The 22,964-nt window shown below is 40.2% G+C and overlaps 1 protein-coding gene across 5 annotated transcripts in view; it reads right to left on the reverse strand.

Annotated features, from left to right (window-relative positions):
- acaca (acetyl-CoA carboxylase alpha) overlaps positions 1 to 21,535 on the reverse strand; it is a 33,040-nt gene extending 11,505 nt beyond the window's left edge. Inside the window, exons 1-39 of one of the 5 annotated variants that reach the window (XM_053331774.1) lie at positions 21,398 to 21,535; positions 20,094 to 20,352; positions 18,198 to 18,330; positions 17,647 to 17,785; positions 17,324 to 17,433; positions 17,143 to 17,224; positions 16,931 to 17,029; positions 16,606 to 16,712; positions 16,382 to 16,492; positions 16,067 to 16,276; positions 15,737 to 15,907; positions 14,967 to 15,128; positions 14,603 to 14,766; positions 14,334 to 14,484; positions 13,971 to 14,074; positions 13,634 to 13,861; positions 13,279 to 13,429; positions 13,053 to 13,187; positions 12,358 to 12,504; positions 12,069 to 12,257; positions 11,004 to 11,104; positions 10,667 to 10,755; positions 10,316 to 10,440; positions 10,023 to 10,136; positions 9,377 to 9,490; positions 9,201 to 9,290; positions 8,953 to 9,071; positions 7,623 to 7,646; positions 7,024 to 7,155; positions 5,868 to 6,011; positions 5,659 to 5,761; positions 5,452 to 5,559; positions 5,282 to 5,338; positions 4,957 to 5,001; positions 2,816 to 2,857; positions 1,984 to 2,199; positions 1,645 to 1,800; positions 1,298 to 1,522; positions 89 to 244 (exon numbers count right to left, since the gene is read on the reverse strand). In XM_053331774.1, coding sequence (XP_053187749.1) covers positions 89 to 244; positions 1,298 to 1,522; positions 1,645 to 1,800; positions 1,984 to 2,199; positions 2,816 to 2,857; positions 4,957 to 5,001; positions 5,282 to 5,338; positions 5,452 to 5,559; positions 5,659 to 5,761; positions 5,868 to 6,011; positions 7,024 to 7,155; positions 7,623 to 7,646; positions 8,953 to 9,071; positions 9,201 to 9,290; positions 9,377 to 9,490; positions 10,023 to 10,136; positions 10,316 to 10,440; positions 10,667 to 10,755; positions 11,004 to 11,104; positions 12,069 to 12,257; positions 12,358 to 12,504; positions 13,053 to 13,187; positions 13,279 to 13,429; positions 13,634 to 13,861; positions 13,971 to 14,074; positions 14,334 to 14,484; positions 14,603 to 14,766; positions 14,967 to 15,128; positions 15,737 to 15,907; positions 16,067 to 16,276; positions 16,382 to 16,492; positions 16,606 to 16,712; positions 16,931 to 17,029; positions 17,143 to 17,224; positions 17,324 to 17,433; positions 17,647 to 17,785; positions 18,198 to 18,330; positions 20,094 to 20,323 — 4,983 coding nt within the window. In that variant the 5' untranslated portion in view covers positions 20,324 to 20,352; positions 21,398 to 21,535. Of the gene's footprint in view, positions 1 to 88; positions 245 to 1,297; positions 1,523 to 1,644; positions 1,801 to 1,983; positions 2,200 to 2,815; positions 2,858 to 4,956; positions 5,002 to 5,281; positions 5,339 to 5,451; positions 5,560 to 5,658; positions 5,762 to 5,867; positions 6,012 to 7,023; positions 7,156 to 7,622; positions 7,647 to 8,952; positions 9,072 to 9,200; positions 9,291 to 9,376; positions 9,491 to 10,022; positions 10,137 to 10,315; positions 10,441 to 10,666; positions 10,756 to 11,003; positions 11,105 to 12,068; positions 12,258 to 12,357; positions 12,505 to 13,052; positions 13,188 to 13,278; positions 13,430 to 13,633; positions 13,862 to 13,970; positions 14,075 to 14,333; positions 14,485 to 14,602; positions 14,767 to 14,966; positions 15,129 to 15,736; positions 15,908 to 16,066; positions 16,277 to 16,381; positions 16,493 to 16,605; positions 16,713 to 16,930; positions 17,030 to 17,142; positions 17,225 to 17,323; positions 17,434 to 17,646; positions 17,786 to 18,197; positions 18,331 to 20,093; positions 20,353 to 20,934; positions 21,298 to 21,397 lie in introns of those variants that run through there. The other 4 variants (XM_053331772.1, XM_053331775.1, XM_053331773.1 and 1 more) reach the window with 4 other exon arrangements.
- Between the last annotated feature and the right edge of the window lie 1,429 nt (positions 21,536 to 22,964).

Here is a 22,964-nt window from a genome sequence, read left to right on the forward strand (position 1 = left end):
AGAATTAACGTTCTAGATTATTTGCAAGTATACTATAATCTAAACACAATACTCAAGATGTCAGTTTATAGTGTTTTTTTCACTTTACCTGTCTAACCATTTCTGGAAAGTCATAGACATAGGTGGTGCCCAGAGACTGTGCCTGGAAGCGCTTAGACTGCAGCAGGTCCTTGGTGACGTAGGGTGTGTTGATGAGCATGCCGTGCAAAGGACCCTGCTTGTCTCCATATGCTTGGAACATGATCTGGACAAGAAAGGAGGAGAAAGGAGTCACTTTACGGATGTAATGACTTTTTCATTAACCTTGGTATTAAAAAAAAATTGTGATTTTGGGAATGATGATGCTGACGAAAAATAATATTTGTCATCCCACTGCTACAAGATTAACCAGTACAAAGTATATGATAAACAATATCTTGTACTATGCACTAATGCACATATTTACACAGACTCACGCACTTACGCATGACTCAGATGTTAAAGAACAATGTTTTGTGTAGACGGGGAATGGTGACAGCCTTGAGAGGACATCAAGCTACAGCATTATATATTTTCAGACTGAACCATTCACTTGCTACCTCATATAAGAAGGCTCTTCCAATCACTTATTGTTGTAGAACCACAACAAGTTAAAAAAATAAACTGTGTGTTGTTATGTCCTGACAGTATAGCACTTCACACTAGGAACATCCACATTATCGCACAACTAGACACTGGATTATTATAATCTCCCAAACATTACTAATTTTCTTGAAATTCAATTCAACTGCAGGAAATTGTACCAGTTCATTTCCAACCATGTCTAGAATCTTTAAATGGAAACTTATTTCTCTCATATCCACTATTAATGAGCAAATGTGACAAAAACCGGCAGTAAAACAATGTGTGAAATGTGAACCCAAGAATTTTTTCTTCATCGTTTTGGGTAGAATTGACCAAATCCTACTATGGTTACTCAAGATTCACGTACTCCTGAGTGGATAGATGTGATGATGGAGAGATGGAGGGATGGTTGGATGGATGAAGTTTAACTTACCAGATCAGCTGCGAGGCGAAACATATTACTAAAAGAACTGTCCACCTGGCGAAGGGCAAGACACCATACTGGATCTCTACTCACCAAATTTTAAAGCCAGAAATTCTATTTCCAACGGCATTAAAATGAAAAAACATCTTTAACTTTACAAGAGGCTAATAAATTACATTCTGAGAGCTGAGGTTTCCAGGATGGAGCAGAAGCCCTTTGCCAGTGACTGGATAGCAATCAGATGAGATGGAAAATGTATGAGTGCCCCACCTGTCGGTCTTTGGGCCCCACCTGTCCCGTTCGGGAATCAGTGACCTCCTTGTACAAGCTAATGTCCAAGTAGTAGCCTGATTCATTGGTGAGGAAGAGGCGGATGGGAATTTGCTTTCCTGTCGGAGTCAGGCGGATGTTAATTTTCAGTTCGGCCTGCAAAACACGCAGCTTCCACAGGCGGCTGCCGTAACGCATCACCATGGAGCGCACAGACTCCTCGATCTGAACACAAGTTTTTAGAGAAAGATTAATGCGAGGCAAACGCTCAACTTGTTACTAACAATGCGAGTTGTGGGCTAATGGTGTATGAAAATTGTGCATGTGTGTGTGATTGTTTCACAAACCTTTGATGGGTCCATGATGACTGTAGGGACAAAATTGAGGAATATGTGGTTACAGTCGGTTCGTACAGTTGTGTTGTTGAAAGCCACCTCCAGCTCATCCATGGCCTCCAGCAGCAGACGCTCTGCTTCGTTGTGAAGGTACTCAAAAGAGGCCTCCTAACGATGAAACAGATTAAAAAAAACAGTCAGTAGGAGCAGTAGGAGCAGGTATGACTCATTTCTGAAATCTAAATTAAAAAACACAAACAACTGTGTACAATCCAAAACATCCAAAAAGAACAAAATAAACTGATGTGATAAAAATGATGTTAATTTATTATTTTCCTTCTGTGTTCTCACCTTTGTGACTAGATCAGAGTGGCGGATAATGGCTCGTACGAAGAAACGGTAGTCTGTAACCTCCGTCCCCACCTCCACACGGGCTGCACCCAGGTACAGGTGCATCTTGTGGTTGGCACATGGAATGGCAGTCAAGGCGAAATTGCGCATGCGGTTGAGCTCCAACTGGAAAGCTAGTGCTGGCTCCAAGTGCCGATAGATCCTATCCTCCTCGAACTATTGAGACACGGGCAGGACAAAGTCACAAACAGCAATACACTACAAAAGACTTCCCATAGGAAGTTAAGTCTTCACTGCCATCATCTCTTCCATTAACAAAAATAGCCCAGATTGGCAATTTCAGGAACAGTTCATATAAGACTAGAAAGATGCCTGTGAGCCACACATTGTATTAAGTAAATGAAATCACGGCCAATCTCAATCTCAGAAAGCTCCTAATGGGTGTCATTTCTCTTAAATGGGAAACATAATTAAAGAGTTCATTACTTTAATGAGTTTTGGCGGTGTCATTGTAGTGAAACTATCGGGGTAACGGACAGAAAGAGCCATCACTAACTGTGATGAAGTGAAATTCAACACTGCCAAAGGGTAGAAAAGTTGTTTCTTATAACCACAACACCGTTTTGAATGATCTCCTGGCTAAATGAAAAATGTGTCCACATTGCATTTTTCATAATTTGTTATGTCTTAATAATCTGACACATTTAGATAAGTTATATATCCCTAGATGTTTTAAATAGACATGCTATTTTCCCACATGGGCCATCAAACTTTTTTTCCCCACAGTAGGAGTGATGATTTGACATACTGTGTGTAATATGTAGACACCTACCTTGTCTCTGGCACGGAATGTGAAAAATTTGGGGAACTCTCTCTGGAAGATAGTGAGATAGAATTGGAAAAACATCAACAAGTCTTCATAACAAAAACCTTGGTTTTAAACAACAGTTTAGTGCTAAGAATACAAAATCAGTTAGACATGCACCAACTAAATAAACCTAATCACTGCAAGTGAAAATAAGCTATTCTGGGCATTTCTTAAATTGCTACACCAGTGTGTATGGAGTATTATGCACTGTTCATCAGAGCACCTTTACTATAGTAATTTATCTTTCAGGGAATCACTGTGTATTCACTCTGACGACAAGCTCACACAGTCATGGTAATAGGCTACATATATAGTACCACTCACTACACTAATGAATAAAACATTTCCTTTTTCCGGAGACATTTGATCCTCTGAATAATGTCTGCTAGCCCTGTTTGACGTTATCAGATGAAGTGTCCCACTTGCCAAAACAATGCCAAACCGATTGGAGATGCACTCATCAGCTCACAGCCTACATGATAACGACAGAGCAACACACTGGAAAATGTCCACAGCTGTGATTTGACACTGTGATTACACACCATACTCACCACCTCTACAATATAGTGAAATTGAGATTTTTTTTTTAGGGTGAGCAAGCAGAATGGTGCTACTATAAAGAAAAAACAACCTCTATGTAACAAGGGGCACATAATGGCAGTCACAGTAGCTGGCATAAATAGCTCTCATCAGAGGCCATGGTCCCATCTAAAGAAAAATCAACACCTATTGCTACTTCTCAAAATTTAATCCTTTCCCAAATCCCTGTTATTATCACCTTCTCTTCATCTGAATACTATTAAGGTGTTGATAGTGGGTCAAATCTGGAAAGATAAATGCAGTCCACTGTACTATAACACAATCAACAAGGACTGTCACAAAACTGCCATGATTGGGGGTTCAATTCCTACTTGGTCGGCCATGCTAAAAATGTGTGCACAAGTTGCTGACCTAAGCTTTTATTGATTCAGCACAATGGTGGGTTAAGTTTCATTTATTTCCGCTGGCAGTCGAGTAAGCTTCATGTTTCCACTGCTTCTAACGGACAGATGAAGCAGTCACTGCTTGATAAAACCTATGAAGGCATATGATTATACTCTCTGCTAATTTATCTACCTCTACTGAGATGTCTACTATAAAACAAACTAGAAAAGGTAAAACGACAAAAATCAAAGCAACAGACTCAGTCTCTCATGTTAATATATGGACTGTAAGTATGCATGAGCATGTTTACCAAGTGCAAGCCATGTAATGGTGATAGAAAAGCAGTTATTTAAAAATTAGTATTAAATGTAACGCCACCTTGGGCAATGTTACATGAGACTTTGTAGGGTCACTTGGGGCTCACATGTGCACACATCCCCCAATTTTGGTTGATATTAGTCTTTGCATTAAAGAGTAAGAGCAATCTATTCCCAAGAACTCCGCCCATTCCAGTTTGGAAGCCAATCGGAAAAGATTAAAAGTCATCAAAAACAAATGTGACTGTTGTAAATATAGTATGTGCCAAGTCTGGTGAAAGTTGGATGAAATATGGAGGAGAGGGAGTGAAAAAACTATTTTAGAAAAATTTCAAAAATGGTAGAAAATCTGGTAAGGTGCAGGTAGGTGTTTGATAATGATCCAAGGGATCCACCAAAAAAGTCTTCTTCTAGGCCTCAAGGTTAAAGAGTTATTAACCAAAAACATAAGAAAAAAACATGGCGTCGCTGTTGATGCCATTTCTTTTTTTTTTGGTTGAAGGCATCCAAACAGAGACCAAATATACCAGGTTTAATGACTACGTGTCACAGCTCCAGGCATGCCACAGCATATTTTTGGCCGAACAATAAAAAGAAAAAACAAAAATTATAAATATGCCGAATAACAACAAGTTGTGCTTTGGACCTTCAGTGCCAGTACACTATGTATGTAACACAATGATATGTTCTAGCTAACTGTCATCTACCAGGTGGGGTCTTTTGTAACTGTAAGATCACCCTGGGACAGAGACATGAGTCTATTATTCTATTGCTGACTTCTGTTTTTAGCAAATACAACAATACTTGTCTAGTGATTTAAATCAAGGAGACACCTGTCCTCATTTACTTTCTTCCTATACTTACATGAAACCTTTGGTCCACCTCACAGTTGACTTGCTTCCTGAAATCCTGTCATCATAAATGCAGCAAAAGCAAGGCATGCAGAAGGAGATACAGAGACAAAGAGAAATTAAGCTAAATTCAAAATGCAAATTACGTCAAATTATTAAAATGAACAGTAATCATATATAAGTCATTAATAAAAAAATTAGTAGTTAAAAAAGAAAGATGCTTGGACAAATTGTAAATGTTTGAGACATGCTACTCAAAAACAATTGAACTGGTGACATGCAAGGAAGCAGACTGTGACAAACAGATTGACTTGGTAAAGATGAATAAAGACCCTCACCTTCTGAGCCACAAGGAAAGTCAGCCTACGGATGCCATGTTCAAACAGCATAGATTTCTGGGATTGATAAAAAGGGAAAATGTCAGATTGAAAAGATCTTTCTGAGCCATCTCCAAACATTTAACTTCTTGTGCTAGAATTAAAAATAAAACAAAGGCTTTGTTGTAGACCTTTGCCTGAGTGAAGTCTCTGAACATGGATGCCAGGCCATCGTCATCAATGTCACTGTCTGTCTTTATCGCCACATTCAGGATATGGATGGGTTCATCCTGGACACTCTGGATGACAAAACAAATCCACATTTCATTTAAAGATACACATCCATACAGGTCAATGACCAGCCTGTGACAATCAGAATACAAGTCTGTTCTTGTCACCTTGTTGTCCTCTTCACCGTACAGGACAGGATTACCTCCCTCTGGGAAAGTTGGACTTGGGGGAGGAGAGTCAGAGAAGCAGCTCATCACGTCCCCTATGTTCCTGTAGAAGAAGAATATCATACATGCTATTAATCACACTTCCAATATCACCTTCACCTACCAATGAAAAACATCTAAGTATAGAATTTTTTCCTATAAGGACTGACCTGGTGAACTCCTGGAAGGAGCGGAAAGCGACCATGGCTCCCATGCGCTGACAAGGTGGTGTAAAAGATGTGTCAAGCAAGACATCACTCACACTGGCCACGTGCACCATGCCGTAGTGGTTTAGGTTAGATGAAAATGACATCCTAGGATATTGACAGAGAGCACATACAATGAGAATCTACCATAGCAACATACTGGCTCTGTGAAGATGCCCCCCCGTCTACCTTTGAGAACCTCAAATCACTTTTAATCCCTCAGATTTTCAGCAGTATCAAGTTTGAGCTGCTGGAATATTGGAAATTCTTAATTAGGAATAACCCTTGAGATGTAGCATCTCATTTTCAAGGGGGTCCTCAACATGAGCACGATTAGACAAAACATTTAATCAAAAACAACAAGAGAATTAAATTATACCAAATGTGACAAAACACAAAAACAAACATAAAACAATACATATTAAATGATAAGACATACAAAATCAAGATATCAGTGATAGCATTAAGTAATAAAGTTATAGAGATTATGGACATGTACAACTGATCCTATAATAAAAAGACAGAATATTTTTGATCAAGTGAAAAGATTTAGACTACAGGAACAAATAGAAGAGCTGTATAGAATGTCCTGATCAGAGGAGAAAGGTACCATAAAAAATAAACTGTAGCCAAAGTTTCTGTCTTCTTATGATGGGAGGAAAAGGACAGCCAAGCTCAAATGTTGCATTGTCTATTATAAACTATATTGAGAGGAAGAAGATTAGTTTTGGATGCAACCTGATATACCTTATCAGCATAATCCAATACTATAATTAAGCATTCTGGTGTCCCATTGACATGAATGAAATAAAACTCTAGGAGATGATTTACGTAGTATAGAGAATGTCAGAGTGAATGAGTTTCCAATTATAAAATGCAAGTAGTAACAACATTGCACTGTTATAACAACCGAACAGTGAAAGCAGCTGTACAGGATTGTGAGGGATTTTTTGATAGACCATGTTAGTCAAATTTAAACAGAGAAAATATTTACTTCACAAGAAAAACCACCAGAAAGACCCTTTAAAGTGTTTACCCTGGGTGTTAGTCCTCCGATTTACAGAAGCTGTCCCAGAAGTTTCACCCATTGAAAGTACTCTAGAGAGTTTATTTGTCAAACCTGTCCATAGATTCCGAATCTGAGGCATTTGTCTTCTCAGCATTATCATCCTTAGATTTACTATCCTGTGCATTATGGTCCTGGGGTTTAGTTTCCGTTAATTTTGTGTCCGTGACTGGAACAGACACTTTCCTGGCAGGACAGTCACAGCTAGATTTCAGTTTCAGGCGATTTGCACTGGTTTAAAACATTTCCTCAAAATGTATTTTTAAATGATCTTACACCACATTGAATCCCCAAATTATTTCCAATCTCCACATTAGTGAAGCTGGTACACACGAGAACATCACTCATTCACATAGAGACAAACACACACAACGTACACATACACTTTTTTTTAAGTTAAAATGTTTGATACAGAGGCTGAATATCAAGGGCCATGCTGTAGTCAGTAAAATTAAGAAACATTGTGCTTATTAACCAGACTACATTCCAGAAGCTAAATCAGTTTCTTTCTTTTTTAAATTCAAAAGTATCAAACAATTAAAACTAACACTTAATCATCAGAAGAATTAATTCCAACAAATATTACTTAACCATGCAGCTACCTAATCTACGGTCACTAGTAGTCTACGCAATGAAGAGAATGTTTACAATACCTGTTTAGAGTGGGGATGTTCCCTCTGCAATCAAACAACATTGATTACTGAGTGGTTAGTGGCAAATAACAGAAGAGGGAGACAGTCAAGGTGTAACAATGTGTGTGTGTGTGTGTGTGTGTGTGTGTGTGTGTGTGTGTGTGTGTGTTTAATATGAATTGATCAATATCTAAATGAATGCAATGAATGTAAACATGGAAGATAAACTGTGCAAATATATTTGTAGTCATTCCAACACACATTTCACCTCCTGACTGCTCCCTTTACAACATGCATTAGCAAATCGTGAGGGCCTCCTTTTGTTGAGACATACTCAACAAAGACAGAGGATCATTTCATACACTCATGCTGTCTTTAGTTCACAGTGATGAGCCAAATGTGAGGGTTAATCCAGACACGTGAAATCACAAGCATGCAATAAAATGAGTATGTGATGGCATACGAAGGATTTCTGCGACTAACTGTGTAAACAAGCTGAAACTGAAAAAATGGCAAAGACGCATACTGGCGGTGCAAAGTGAGCAAGCAAAGACACGTACACACATTCAAACACGGACGAACTGAACACAATCACACAGGTAGGATGCGGAACACAGTGCAACAGAAATGCCACAGAACCGTGTCTGTTACAAGCTTCTTCTTTTTTTTCAAATGCTGAGCATGAACAATGCAAATCCCAAGTTTATCTCTGATTTCTCTCTAATGTTTCAGTTTTATATGGCATAAGAGCGCCCCCTATGTTTGTTTTTTTTCAGAACTCACGAGGAAGAGCAACTGACATGAGACTCTTGAGGCTGGGGGCTTTGCTGCTGCTCATGGCTGTCACACGCTTTTGACAAACCCCCAAAAAAAGGATTTTCAGTCTTGCAAAAATACCTTCTTTTGCACATGAGGAGCATTTACATGGAGAAAAACAATGAACACACACATGGCTCGGGAAGGCAGGAGAGGGTTTAAAAAAGGACCTGGAGCACCATAGATGAAGTGGGGTTGCGAGGCACAGGACTTCCAGCTCAGCTTTTCACTGCTGCACTTGTTTTAAAATGAACTTATGTAACATTACCACTAGATATTCATCTGATTACAGATATGTGGATAGGGCACAAAAAGTAAGGCAGTGAGTAGGAACTCCAGAAAATTCTTGTAGATATAGACTGATAAAGCTATTACCAAATACATATATGGTAACATCACTGTTACTCGCGGCAAATTCAATATGCATGTCTAGTATAAATACTGAATGATGTCCACAGGTGCCATTAAAAGGGGGAGAAGCAGGAAAGGTGGTAGACAGCATGTGAGCTTTGCAGGGATTTTTCGTGTGCGATACCTGTTGGGGTGTGAGGTGGGAAGCATGAACTGGAACTCTACTATACATGTGTTGTCCCTCAGTTGCCGATGCTGAACGCTGTTGAGCTCATAGGCAATGTATGCTCTGCGAACGTACACCTGTGGGTATTAGAGATAAAGCCACAGAAAATCAAATTAGTGAGATATGTGAATTTCCTGCATTTTAAAATGCATTAAAATTAAGTAAAAGTAACATGATTTATATACTCAGATTGTTTTTCCTCTCACCTCAAGGGCAGCCATCCTTACTACCTGATTACTGTGGTAGAAGAAGTTGGGCAGAACATCAAAGATGGAAGTCTCTGACAGGATCAGTTTCTAGAAAAAAAAAGACAATTAGCCATCTCTAACTCTTGTTCCATTTAATGAAGTCCCAACTGCAAGTCCTAACTTTTAGTGCCTACCTGCAAGTTTTCGATGCAGAATTGGTGTCCGTACATATCAATGGCAGAGAGGAAGATGGACTCCACCTGGTTGTGTCGGAGCTCATAAGAGGGGAGGTGGGAAGCTATCAACACCTGGGTTAAGAAGATGAAAGTGGAAGGTCCTTTACTCTCAACTCACCTCATTCCATCAATATATTATTTAATCATTAGGTATGAGCCTGTCTACAATGCTTATTTTGTCTTCATATTTTCTAACACTGTCTCTACACTTTGACTGTTTCAGTCACAGACATTTTAAACTGTTTAGGTACATTTATCTTTTGTTTTCCTCCATATAAATGAATATCTATATACTTCTGCCAGAGTGAATAGAGACACCTGGTGGTGAAATCTTGTCACCATGGCTAATGGATATATAACATAAGTCCAATGCTGAGAAATAGATGGTCAATAACTTCCTACATAAAACAAAGCAACTATCTGCTTCTAAAGATTTTTTTTTTTAAACTTAGAGCTTTGAGAGAGTTTAAGCAAGCATAAGTCTGCATCCCCTCTGCTGACAATACACTTATGCCTGCAGCATATGCCATGCAATTGTTGAATATCGAGTCAATGGAAAATAAAAAATACATTTGTCAGCCAGAATAAAGAGTGAACATCTGACCTGCCGAGCACGCAGTGCCACTTTAGCATTGGTTGTTTTGCTAAGTTGGGTGAGTTCAGTCAGGATGGCCATCAGTTCATCTGTCAGTGTGGGATCACGGCCACACAACTGGTCCTAGAGACAGGGTAGCATAATACAACATATAGCATTACATAACATACTGTGACACACATATGTACACAAACATATCCATGTATCAATAAACATGAGCGGTGCCTCAATGAAATGCCAGTGTACCCTACAAAAGGAGAAAAGAAATGTGTCTTTATCACACAGTAAGGAATCACACTTACAATCAGCATTGTAACCAGCAGGTTCTTCTTGGTGACTTGGGCATGGGAGAAGATATAGTTGAGCACATTGGCCATGTCGCCTTTGTTTTCCTCACGCAGTGCAAACACACACTTGTCATAGTGTCCTGTTATCAAGCCAACACATAAGGGATTTGGTTAGTAGTGCACAGGGGAACATTTATATTAACATTTATGACAGAGCTCCACCACATGGAGAGGATGAGTAACTGCACTTCTCCTGATGCACATGGAGAACAGGAGGAAAGTTCAATGTTGCTCTTTCATACAGCGACAAGTCACAACAATTAACCCATGAAACCAGTAAAACAGTGTGTTGCTGCTGTTCCTCACCATTCTGAAACTGGATCTCTACTTTCAGGTACTGTCTGAGCAGGTCCATCACCACCGCCTTCATGTGACCTCTGATGCCACTGCGATACCTGTAGGAGAAAAAGTCTTATTTGAAACAAAGAAAAATGCAGAAGAGCCACTCTTCTGTGGACGGAATTATCTAGTGACTGGGATACCAAAATCTATAACAGTGAATCAGTGTTACAAATGAGATCTAATGTAAATGGTATGCAGCAAATAACATTATTAACCCTCTACACATTGTGTCTGACAGGGGAGTTGTTGCAGATCTATGATTTCCAAATTCATCTGAGTGATCAATGTGTGAGATACTCACTTCTGCACCAGCTGAACAATACTTTGCGTGTTCATAAAGAAGACTTCTCGCTCTGACTTCTTGTTAAGAGTAGCAGCGTGGCTGTCCAAGATGTTTGCAATCTTGAAACAAAGGAGATAAACAATATAAGCACTTAATCCCAGCAGCAAGAGAAACTCATTAGCATTTAATCCCAAAGGTGCTCAGAACCCTTCAGTTAGCTTGTTGTAAAGCTAACTGTGAACAGAAACCAGCAAAGACTGTTAGATCCTAACTGGGCGTGATGTTTGTAAGTACACCTAGAACTATGCATAAATACCAAATTCACAAAATATGCATGAATATATACAGCACATCAAATCCAGTGTGATTTTTAAATAATCCAGTAAATTCTTCACATTTTTTTCTTGACATATACTGACAATCTGAGTAATCACACACATACACACAAGCTCACAGACAGAGACAGTACTAACTTTCTGCTTACTTGGACAAAGATATAGTCATTTGAATATTTATTTTGAAATAATCTGTTGGTGCAAGAAACTGTAAAAAACACCAAGAGGAGGTCACAGTGTTTTTTGAGCCAATGAAAACGTGGAGAGCAACTTGGCACTACAGTTGAGAGATCTCACTGCCAAACTAAAAAAAATGTTTAGAAGAAGTAATCAATGGTTACGTTATTATTATTCTTTTAACAGATTTTAATGTTGTTTTCTAGGTCATCTCATATAGCTGGACCAAAAATTAGCTACATGTCATTCATAACCAATCCCTCTCTTGTCATAGAATTAGGGTTACATTGACAACCACCTAAATCCAAATAAAATCTTTAAATTCTCTATGGAGGAAAATCACTTAATGATTTTAATATACTATCCTTAAACAGCAGCCTTTCCCCTGCCTGATGTCCTTAAAAAACACACACACAAATCCACAGGTATTTTGCAACTACATGAATGGCAAATTTAAAAAAAGGACAGTGACTCAGGTGCTCAGCAGGAGTTTTACTGTAGTCGACAGGGTTTGTTTAAGAGGGATTTAGTGAGTGTAGTTAGGGTGGTGTGTGCATGTGTTGTGAAGCACCTGCTGGCTGGGGAACTGGCAGAGCACAGAGGTGATGTTGCTGGCGTACTGAGCCATCTCCTTCTTAATGGCCTTCTCTACTGCAGGGGGAATGCGACCTGACACACTAGTCATGATGTCCTGAAGCTCCAGCAGTGGCAAAGATGGATCACGCATGGTTTTCATCAGCCTTTCCACCCACTCTTTCAACTAAAAAAAGACAGAGAACGTATGTTTTTTTTTAAAAAATGAACTGCTTACAGTTGTAAGAGCTGATGTTGTGTGTACCCAGGTGCGTATGAATTCTTGCCTTAGCGCTGAAGAAAGGCTCAGGAAGACAGAACCCGTTCATGATGTGAACAAGGTGATCCAGTGTGTTGTGGAATACTCTGTGCAGCTTCTCCCCTCTCAAAGCTACTGCCTGGATTGTAGGCAAGGCCCCAGTATGCAGCTCTGCCTACAAGGCAAACACAAATATTTCTTAAGCATATTTCATAACCATGTTTGCTGAAGAAATCTGCTGTCAGCCAGAAAAATGTCTGGAAGAAAGAGAAGAAAGTAGTCCAAAATGCGTAGGTTACACTTTTGTCTTCACATGGTTATCTAACCTATGTGTTAGTGACACATTTACCAAAGGTGGTCTCCCTCTCCATTGTTATGCTCAGCTGGTCTTTTTTGCCTCCACTGACTTTCTAACATAACTTTGGGTCAGACAGTTCCACTGACTCAGTTTTCTGCCTAATTGCAGCTCTGACTTCATATAGCGACTTGTCATTAATACAGATCTGTTAAAAGACTTGTTGGGCAAGTGCAGCTCTCATTTATCAAAATCGTACTTTTGTTACTCTGATAGAAGGAAATTAAACTTACATTTTAGGTCCTACTTGGAATATAAATTTGTGTTGTGACTGTAAATGATCATAGGTCATTTGGTTGCATATGAAATATCCTACTTTGCATACCACATCTACCTGTGTAGATTGCATTAGTCAAACACAGGAGTACCTGTTGCACTCTGCTCGGGTCATCCAGTTGAAGTTTGGCAATGACACAGCCAGGCTCCAGTGCTGCTCCAGGCCTCTTCACATAGTGAATACAACCAGACTCCATAGCTGTGAGGGTCATGACCATCTTCATCACCTGGAATATAAAAACATTGAGTTTACATCTATACAATCCATTCAACAAAAGTGAAGTAAATCTGAGCGGATTATTGATTAATATTCTGTACCTCTATCTCAGCATAGCATTGGCCAGAAAACACATGCCCGCCATCCTCCACTGTGTACTGGATGATTTTTCCAGCTGAAGGAGATCGCAGCAGTGAGGGATCGTTCTCCTTTTCAAAAACACAAGTCTTATTTCCAATTGTGATGCGATACCTGTAGAGAAAGAAAAAAATACTTGTATGAAATATCAGAGCCAGAATCAGAAGACTGTAACTATGTGCATCAAAAAAGTACAATGAGTTAGCACTATTAACACTTTTCTTTAAATTGCTCTTTTTTTCCAGTGAATCATTCTTCTATTCTTTGGTATGTTTTTCTCATGATCCTTATTCATTCCTAATCCTAGTTTACTCTTACCTGTCTACTTCCTCCTTCATGTAGGTAGTGTAGCTGCTGCCATCATAAGACAGCAACAGGCCTCCATCACTGAGCCGATGGACGTCCACTTCAGATGAGGAGTGATTCATGATGACCACATAGGAGTTGGGAGACTGGCGTGTCACCGTCAGGACGTACTTAGTACCTTCATAGATCAGCTCCACATCCACAGTGTTGAGTAGTGTGTGTGCTGGCAGTACCTGGCCCCTGGTCACACAGCAGAGATCATCTCATCAGAGACCATTTTATCTTCAAAAGCACAGTTTTTTTGCAGCTAGTATTTGAAAAGAATTACTGCGACAGGGCACTTTTTTACCTTTCCAGAGAATGTAGGAAGTTGGACACGCTGTTCCTTAGATTGACATCTGCCACATGAAGAGCCCCACTCACAATTCCCAGCATGGTATCAGGACGTTCTGCCTGCATACAAAGTACTCTTTACTTTTTACACAGAAATGCTACAAACCTTCAATTCAATTGGTGTTTCCTCTCTGTCAGCAAGAAGTCAAGCACAAATTCAATCTGCATAGTGCCAGAAGGATGAGCCACTATTATTCCAACATCTATTGCGGCTTACAGTGCTGGTATTATAATGTGGGTCAGTATGCCAAACATATCTTATCTCATTATAGCTTACGGAAGAGCATCAAGCCACCACAGCTAGAACATCTCTGCATACCTGCATCTTCTCTGAGATAAGCCTGTCCAGCCAGCCAGTGTCGATGCTGTTATGCTGAAAGCTTTCAGTCTCCAGCAGCTTGATGAGGTATTCAACTGTGGTCCTGAAGTCTCCTCTGATAGACAGTTCCTTCAAAGCCACCACCATATTGCTAGAATAGATTAAGACATAACCACCTGTATCAACTATGAAAAAAATATAAGAAAATTGCACGACTGACATCTTACATTAGAAATACGTATTAACATAAGCAGTAACTTTTTACTCACGAGATGGCTTCTTCACGATTTTCTCCCCAAGAGAAACAATGACCAAACTGGGAGTCAGCAAACTCGTGCAGTCCACCAGCCGCTGCGACACTGAAGTATCCCCACACGTTCTTATTGCTACGGAAATTCAGCTCTTGCACCGTTCCGGAGCTTGGCTTGAAACCCTGCAAGGAGACCATATGTCATATCTGATGAACCAAAACTGGTGACATTTAGAAGCAATAATAATGGCCTTTATTTATGGTACAACAGAATTACAAAGTGAAAATTGTCAAAACAAAAGGTTTAGAACCACATCAAATCATAGACTTTGTGTTACTGTTAGCTGCAAACATTGTATGGATCAGGAGAGAGTGAAGCTCACCTCATCAGGGTTTTCACTGGTGATACGTGCTGCAATGACATGTCCCCGTGGGGAGGGGGCTGTTGACAGACCCTCAAAGTCAATGAGACAGTCTCCCCAGGGCTGGACCCCATAAAGCATCCTGATATCTTTGATCCGGTGAAGAGGAATACCCATAGCAATCTAACAGCAGATAATGGAATAAACACAACACATTTTTATGTTTGATTGACATGGAATCTGCCCTGAACAACACATTAAAGCACACACTATGTGTATTACGGAGGCTTTGAATTAAAGCACATATATTCTCTCCACCTTGCTTATCTGACTGGTGTCAACATGATGTTTTCAGTTTTATGGACAGCTGATTCACAACATCTAGCTGACAAAGACCGAGTTTCCTGGAATAAGGCAATGGGTGGGTGACTTCCTCTTTGCCAGGCGCCACTCCCACACTAACACCCAATCAGCTTCACTACACAGTTTTCCCCGCAACATCGGCCTTCAGCTTGGTTGCCATTGACCTACATACACACAATCCTAAACACTGCAGGAAAGACCACGTGACTAAGTGAGGCTACAACCACTGGATCTACTATAACGTTACTGATTATTGCCCTTTTCTTTTGCAGTCCGTTGCCATGGAGACAGGGGCCCATCTAGTGCAGAGCGGTGAAGCATGCTAACTTTGCAGGCTGCTGTACAGTCACGGACACAAATGTGTCGTACGTGACGTAACACAGAGTGAGTGTGCCTGTTCTAGCAACGCGAGCGTGTGTGACACTGACCTGCATTTGGGCAGCAGGCAAGTTGATGTCAGCCACCATCTCAGTACAGGGGTGTTCCACCTGCAGACGAGGGTTGAGCTCCAAGAAGTAGAAGCTACCATCTTGGCTATAGAGGTATTCCACTGTACCTGCGCTGACGTACCCTACCATCTTAGCCAGCTTCACTGCACACTGAGAAGAGAAAACAGTGGTATTCATAACAAGGTTCAAATGTGTTCAAGTTTCAGACAAACTGAAACTGAAATCTGAATTTACTTTAACGATTTTAAATCTCAAATCACTTATCAGCTACTTTACATACAAGTACAAGAAATGCTTAATGAATTGTACCCTTTCCATATCCTCAAACACATCAGATGTGGCGATGGTAGCAGGAGCCTCCTCTATAATTTTCTGGTGCCTCCGCTGCACAGAACAGTCTCTCCCAAACAGGGAAATGGCGTTGCCATATTGATCAGCCAAGATCTGGACCTCCAAATGGCGGGCATGCTTGGCTAACTGCATGACGAAAATAGGAGATCCTGGAACTTCCGCCTGGACCTGGAGAACAAGGGAGAAAATATATGCAAATCATCCTTCCATTAAATAGATGCTTAAAAAAATAAGTCAACATTGCATCAAATACTGGATTTAGTTTCTCCTTACCTGTCTGAAGAGGTTCGGGAAATCATCGGCACAGTTGACCTTACGAATACCTTTTCCTCCACCTCCCTCAGAGGCCTTCACCATTACAGGGTAGCCGACCTTCTCAGCCGCCTGGCAATGGAAACATTCAATTATATAGCATACGTGCAGGTTTACACAGTATACTAAAGGCACATGTGACATTCATTAGACGTTATAAAGTTTCAGTTACATGACATGCTTACTTTCAGGCCATCTTCTACATCCTGTATACAGCCAAGCTCGTACACATCAGTCGGAACATTGATGATTCTCTTCTTTTGGTTGCTCTCTGTCCAATCTACTGTCAGACCTGAGAAAGACAAACAGCTACATATTTAGTATCTGTACTCATCTATGGGTTTGTGTAATACATTATTAAGATATTTAAATAATCTCAGAAGGCAGACACCAGAGCATTGCCTGTTTCTTGAATACAGAAACACCCTTTATTTTTTTCAAAGCTTGGACAAGAAATACAAGCTGATCCTCAACAACATATCTGGGGACCCCACGGAAACTGTGACCCACCTGCTCCGCTCCAGGGCAGGGTTGGGATGCCAGCTGTCTGAGCCACGATAGAGGAGGCAATCTTATCTCCTAGAGCCCACATAGCCTGACTTGGAGGACCTGAGGAAAGAGTACGTGATTTTAAAAAAAAACCCACTGTTAAGTAAACTGATCATGTGTAGGTAAGCTGAAGAGCAGACAAAGTGATAAATAAAACCAGAAACTTCTCTTACCCATGAAAGCAATGCCGTTCTTTGAAAGCAGCTCCGGCAGTTTGGGGTTCTCTGAGGCATGACCCCACCCAGCCCACACTGCCTGTAAGAAGCAATAGTGTGACAACAGGCACTCAATCAATGATATATATTATTATTATTAGATACTGTAGGATAACTATGGAAAGGTCTGTGGTTGTACCTGAACAGGTATGCGCTTAGCAATGTCCAAAATGAGCTCCACATTGGCATAGTTGTTATTATTAGTCCCTCCTGGCACAGGCACATAATGATCTGCCATTTTGATGTACTCTGTGAAAGACAGAACCACAGATAACTTCATTTGTATCTCTGTTTGGATGAACTGCAAACAGTTAAAGCACATAAACTGTTCAGTAATTCAGAGTCAGTCTTGTGGGCCTTAGCTGAATCTAATGTTTTGCCATGTCAGTGACACCACAGTTACACAGTTGGAGCACTAATTCAGGTGTTGCACTTGTTCAGAGATGTCATTGAAAAGCTCACCTGCATTGGCTTTCAGATCCTCCGGGGTTACCATAACGACAAAACGGATGGCCCTTTCATTGCGAAACATCTCATAGGCCCAGCGGCGAATGGAACGCATGCATTTGACTGCTGCAATGCCGTTGTTGGCAATAAGCACCTGGAGAAGCAAAGTAGTGGAGTTACCAGTGTTGATTTGCTCACATTGAAAATAACAAAAAGCATCAATAATTGGCTTATCATGTTAGAGCATAAAAGATCCTGGAACATCGATTTAGCAATAACTGTCTCAGTTGCTGAGTGGCATAAGCAAATACAAGACTAAATGAAAAAATAATATAAAGCACATAGTTGTGTACATTTTGCTGAGAATTGTATGGATTCATTACTGACTTCTTCAAAGAGAGAATCATTTAAAACATTTCCTGCAAAAAATGCCTCTTTTGTACCTCTAACTACCAAAATGTACTCTTTTGGTAGTTAAAAAAAAAGAAGCTGTGGATTTATTTCTAATTATTTTGTTTTGGCACTTTTGGCATGCTATTAATAAAGTTGTAGGTAAAAATAGTTACCTTCTCAATGACCTTGTTGCCACCAAAGCGAGTGACAAACTCTGCAGGAGAGGCCACAGTAAAGTCTCTCTGCAAGTCAATACGCCGGCGATCTCTGCCCTGCTTCACCAGATGCAGCCCTGACATGCTCGGCCTGTTTTAAGAAATACAAACAATGCATAAATTGCACATTCATCACATTTCCAGTTCAAAAGAACAGGATATTAGGCAGCCATGCTAATAACAAGCAGAAAACTCATAAGCTCTCATTTCTAAACAAAACATGTAATAATCTGCATCTTAGTTCAACAGCAACCGTGCTTTAAAAACTCATTTTGTCATCAGACGATGAGACACTGCATATCAGATAAGAGGCTGATATCAGCTCATATTGATAAGAGAGCTATTGTTCTCAGGTGCATGCGGTTGAGTTACAGTAATTATTTTAATCTATAACAATTGATTATACAGGGATGTTGGAACAAAAAGAGTAGAGTAGAGCATGTCGTGCTTAACAGGACAGGACACTTTGCAGTCCTCTTTCCAGTCCGCACGTGTTTTCAAGCTTGGGCAAGTGTCTTCACAACAGTTCATGCAAAGCTCTTTCAGTCAAGCTCCACCCAAAAGGGGACCATTCAGCAGAGTGGGTAGTGCAAGGGGGAGGGATACAGCCATCAGATGGAGGGTGTGGCAGTGCCTGAGCTCGTTTGGCTGGCTGGCTTCTGTGGCCTGATACTGCATTATTGCAACACTGTGGAGGTTGCCGGCACCATGCAAATTAACTCCAGCTAAATGGAGGCTCTGATTTCAATCCAGCTGTGGAGCTGCAAGAGTATGTTCTGTCCTACCAGGAGAGAGAATTATGGGGGTGGGACAGGCAGGGACCCCTACCTGGTAATTCCAGTTTTTTAAGACTTTCAGTTAACCCCCAACTTCCCTCATCCTCTGTCTTTGTATAATTGATCACACATAACCAGACTAGACAAAAGAATAATTGAGTTTCTGGTGTCTTACATGACAATGGAGTTCTAAAACTTTTTCAACCAAAATCTAAATATATAATGTAAAAGCAGTTTTTGGAAAGGGAGAAGCATGAAATTAATAGTATGATATTCCTTAGGCAGTTACCTACATCATCAAGACTGCATGCATTAAACAAACATCTGTCAACAGAAGTATAGACAGCTCCTTTCCCTAAGCTTTCCCAACTCAACATTCTGAAGTCCAAGCCTGCTTTCCACGCCAAACTCACCGACTCACAACACAGAGAAACCCCTCAGTAGTGTGCAGCTTGTGAAACCACATTTTTCACATATACTGTAAAAAGCGGCTACTCAGCGACAGACAAGTCTGAGCAGAGTGTAGAGTGTACTACAGTTCATTTTGGACTACACTGATTAATAGTTGCGGGTTGCCATTTGTATCATCACACGTCATTTATATAAAAGGCATGCAGCCTTATATAGAAATTCAATTCTAGGCTGTAAATGTAATGTCTTCAAATTGCAGAAAGATGATGCATAATATGTTGATTTAATGTGTCACTATGGGAAGCAACAATTTAAAACCCTAAAGAAGCAGTAGTATGTTCCAAGTTAGTAAAACGTTTTAGGCAACTTTCTAGACATGGTACATTTTCATTACAAATTAGTCTGCATGTCTTAGAAAAAGAGCAAACACATAACTGAGTGGGTATCCCAGGTTTTCCCTAAAATTTAACTAAAAAATTAAACAGTTTAGCCTAATCAAATTATTATAGAAAAATCAGTATCCGTATATGAGAAAACTAATATCATAATCACAGAATACTGCAGGATATGTAATGTATTCTTTGGGCAGTAATGTGCAGATAAATTCTGAATAAGCCTTGACAGACTAGACGGTGATGCAGACAGAGCAGGTCTGGATTTGTCTAACCTTAGATTGTGCATGGGGCCATCGATGTGGTCGAAACCCATTTCATAAGTGCTGTCTGAGCTAACGGATGATGGTGACAAGGAGCGGCCCTCCTTCTCCTCCAGCTGCAGGTCTGCCTTCCCTTGGATTTCATCTTCCGAGTTCTCCTCCGACACTGATCCCACAATGAAGTGAGAGTGCAGTGCGGCTACAGCAGGGTTCTTCTTAGCAGCACCATCCTGCTGTGCCATGGCTGGACGACACGAACAGGCTGCAAATACTGACAGGGAACAGAGCAGAGGCAGCAACAGTTATAAAGGAGATACAGAGTCCAAATATCAGGGTACTGTGTGACACAATATTGCATTGGCTGGCATATGATGCTGTTTGACATATTGCTAAAGTGGGTTGCATAAACTTAAGTATTTTGATACATCATCAGATGTTGCAAGACCAAGACCCACAAGCGGAGCATCAGACTATTGTGTGCAGGTTCTGCAGATGTGCCATCATCAAACATAACAACGTTACATCAGAAATTAAATAAGGATAAAAATGCTGACATCTGCAGTGATGTTGTTACAAGTAACCATACAGCCAGAGGCAAACAATGGCTCTCTTTCACATCACCTACTGTAGTAATGAACTCCCCCCCACTGCTTCTTTCAAAAGGAAAGCTAAGTTAACAAGGGCAACGTCCTAAGCACCTTGTAGAAACATTAACATGTCATCTCGTTACCTGCCACGGTGCTGTCTGGGTGGCCACTCTTCCTTTAGCTACGTTGCTACAACAACAAAAAATGTTCCACCTGCTTGTGCAAGAGGAAAGAGTAGACTCCTAGGTAAGTAAGGCACACCTTACCTATCGATAGCTGCTTGCGAGACCAGAAAAACAAGCCGAGCACTGCTACAAAACACGCTGCAAACGTGAGCCAAGGGAACATCACACAATGCCACCGAGAACGCAGCTTGTAAACGACCCGAAAAGTCTAACTAAAACCATGTTCATTTAATACCAGTAAACGGCAGAGAGAATATTGAAAGCTGACAAGCCGCTTTTTATAGCTCTGTCAACTAAGTCAACGTTACCTGTCAAAGTCAAAGCTAACGCTAGCTGCCTATAACTCACCAGCACCAGCAGATAAGCTGGGGGTTAGCTACCTCACCGGCAGTAGCTAGCTAATACAATATAATGCCTCAGTAATATCACTCATACAATAGCTAGCTGCACTGCCGGCCGATGTACTGTACTGCAGCGTGGTTGACACCTTCCTGAACACAACTATAAATATGACTGATAACAAACTTCTAGGTTAGCAACTCACCGGTGGAGATAAACTGACAGGTAATCCTGGCAAGTTGGGTCCAAAAAGTCGATAAGTTAACTATATCTCTGAAACATCCCTGTTTCCACTGATGAAAAAATGAAAAAATCACATCATGATGAGGTCACTGTAGCGCCAGCCATACAACAGACGCTTTAACAGCAGAGAGTGGGGTGATGTGACGATGCGCAAGCAGGTTACTTCTGGACATTGACCTCTTACCTCAACTTCCGCTATAGAAACAAAGTAGATAGAAAATACTTCACACTCGCGATTGTGGACCGTGTACACCTGAAATCAGTAGATCCTGGCTGCAACTAATTGAGGAAGAAGACACAATAAAATGAAACCAATGTGTAAGACTCCATTACAGAAAGTAGGGATGAAAAAACGACCGTTTCCTCTTTGGCTAAATTAAAATGCTCTTAGATGATTTAATGTTTCTTGAAATTGTCTTATTCGTATAAATAATTCCACCAGTCTAATTCTAAAGATTAGAAATATGCATATAAAACAGTGTCTAAATTAAACTATTAAGCAATACTTATCATTGTGGTATGAGTTTAGCACGATGTGTGAAGAAGAAAAACTTGAATACACTGCCTAGAAAGGTAATAACTCACTGACAATGAAGTTTAAAAGAGAACATAAGAAATATGAAGTTATAATATACTAGACTTGTACTGCCAAGATAGAGTAGTTTACCACACACTAAACATGTATTCAGTGTGGTCCCAGTGTTAGTTTATGATTTATTTTCTTTTGAAGAGTTTTTTCTATGTATTATAGATCTAGGAAGGTATGACTCGCCATGAACCAATCAGACGTGTGTGGGTCGGTTATAGAGGGGGGCGGGTCCCGGAAGAGGTGGTCTCTGTTCATGTACTGTACAGCATGTGCTGTTTGTAGCACAGCGGTGCAGACGTCTGGGTCACAGTGACATCGGGCTCTGTGAAAGAAAACACTGCCCAGGTTAAAGTCTGTTATTCTAGAGAGGATCGCTTAAACTCAGTTTACACAATATTAATTTTGACTGCCAGATCGCTGTTGCAAAATCACTTTTTTAAACCATGCAATTATTTCTGCAATAGAGCAGCAGGACAATGTACCCCCGTATACCTCCATTGCGTTACAAAAATAAGTGAAATCTTAGCACATCTGCATCTTTAGCAGTTCAGCAGAGAATCTGCCAAACAGTATTAACTAGTATAATGAGAAAAAATCTCTCAACATCTACTCTGGCATGTAACGTTCCCAGCAAGAAAAGATACAACTCCCAGAGATAACGGCATGCTAATAACAATATCTTGAAAATAAAATATTGTCCCATGGAAGGAGAGGAAAGAGAAATACAATGAACTCTGTTTTGGAAATGTAAGAAAATGTCTCTTCATTTTCTTTCTTCATCTGGTTCAGATTCCAAAAAACAAAATCCCAAAAGAGAGAAACAAATAGTAACAGAAACAGTTCCCTTTCATTTTTATAAAGTTGATTGCTTGAAGTTATAAGCCTGTTATGTTGAAGTAATATTTGTAATCAAAACTGAAATATATACTCCAGATCATTT

This window comes from Scomber japonicus, chromosome 13, assembly GCF_027409825.1.
Source record: "Scomber japonicus isolate fScoJap1 chromosome 13, fScoJap1.pri, whole genome shotgun sequence".
Lineage (NCBI taxonomy): Eukaryota > Metazoa > Chordata > Actinopteri > Scombriformes > Scombridae > Scomber > Scomber japonicus.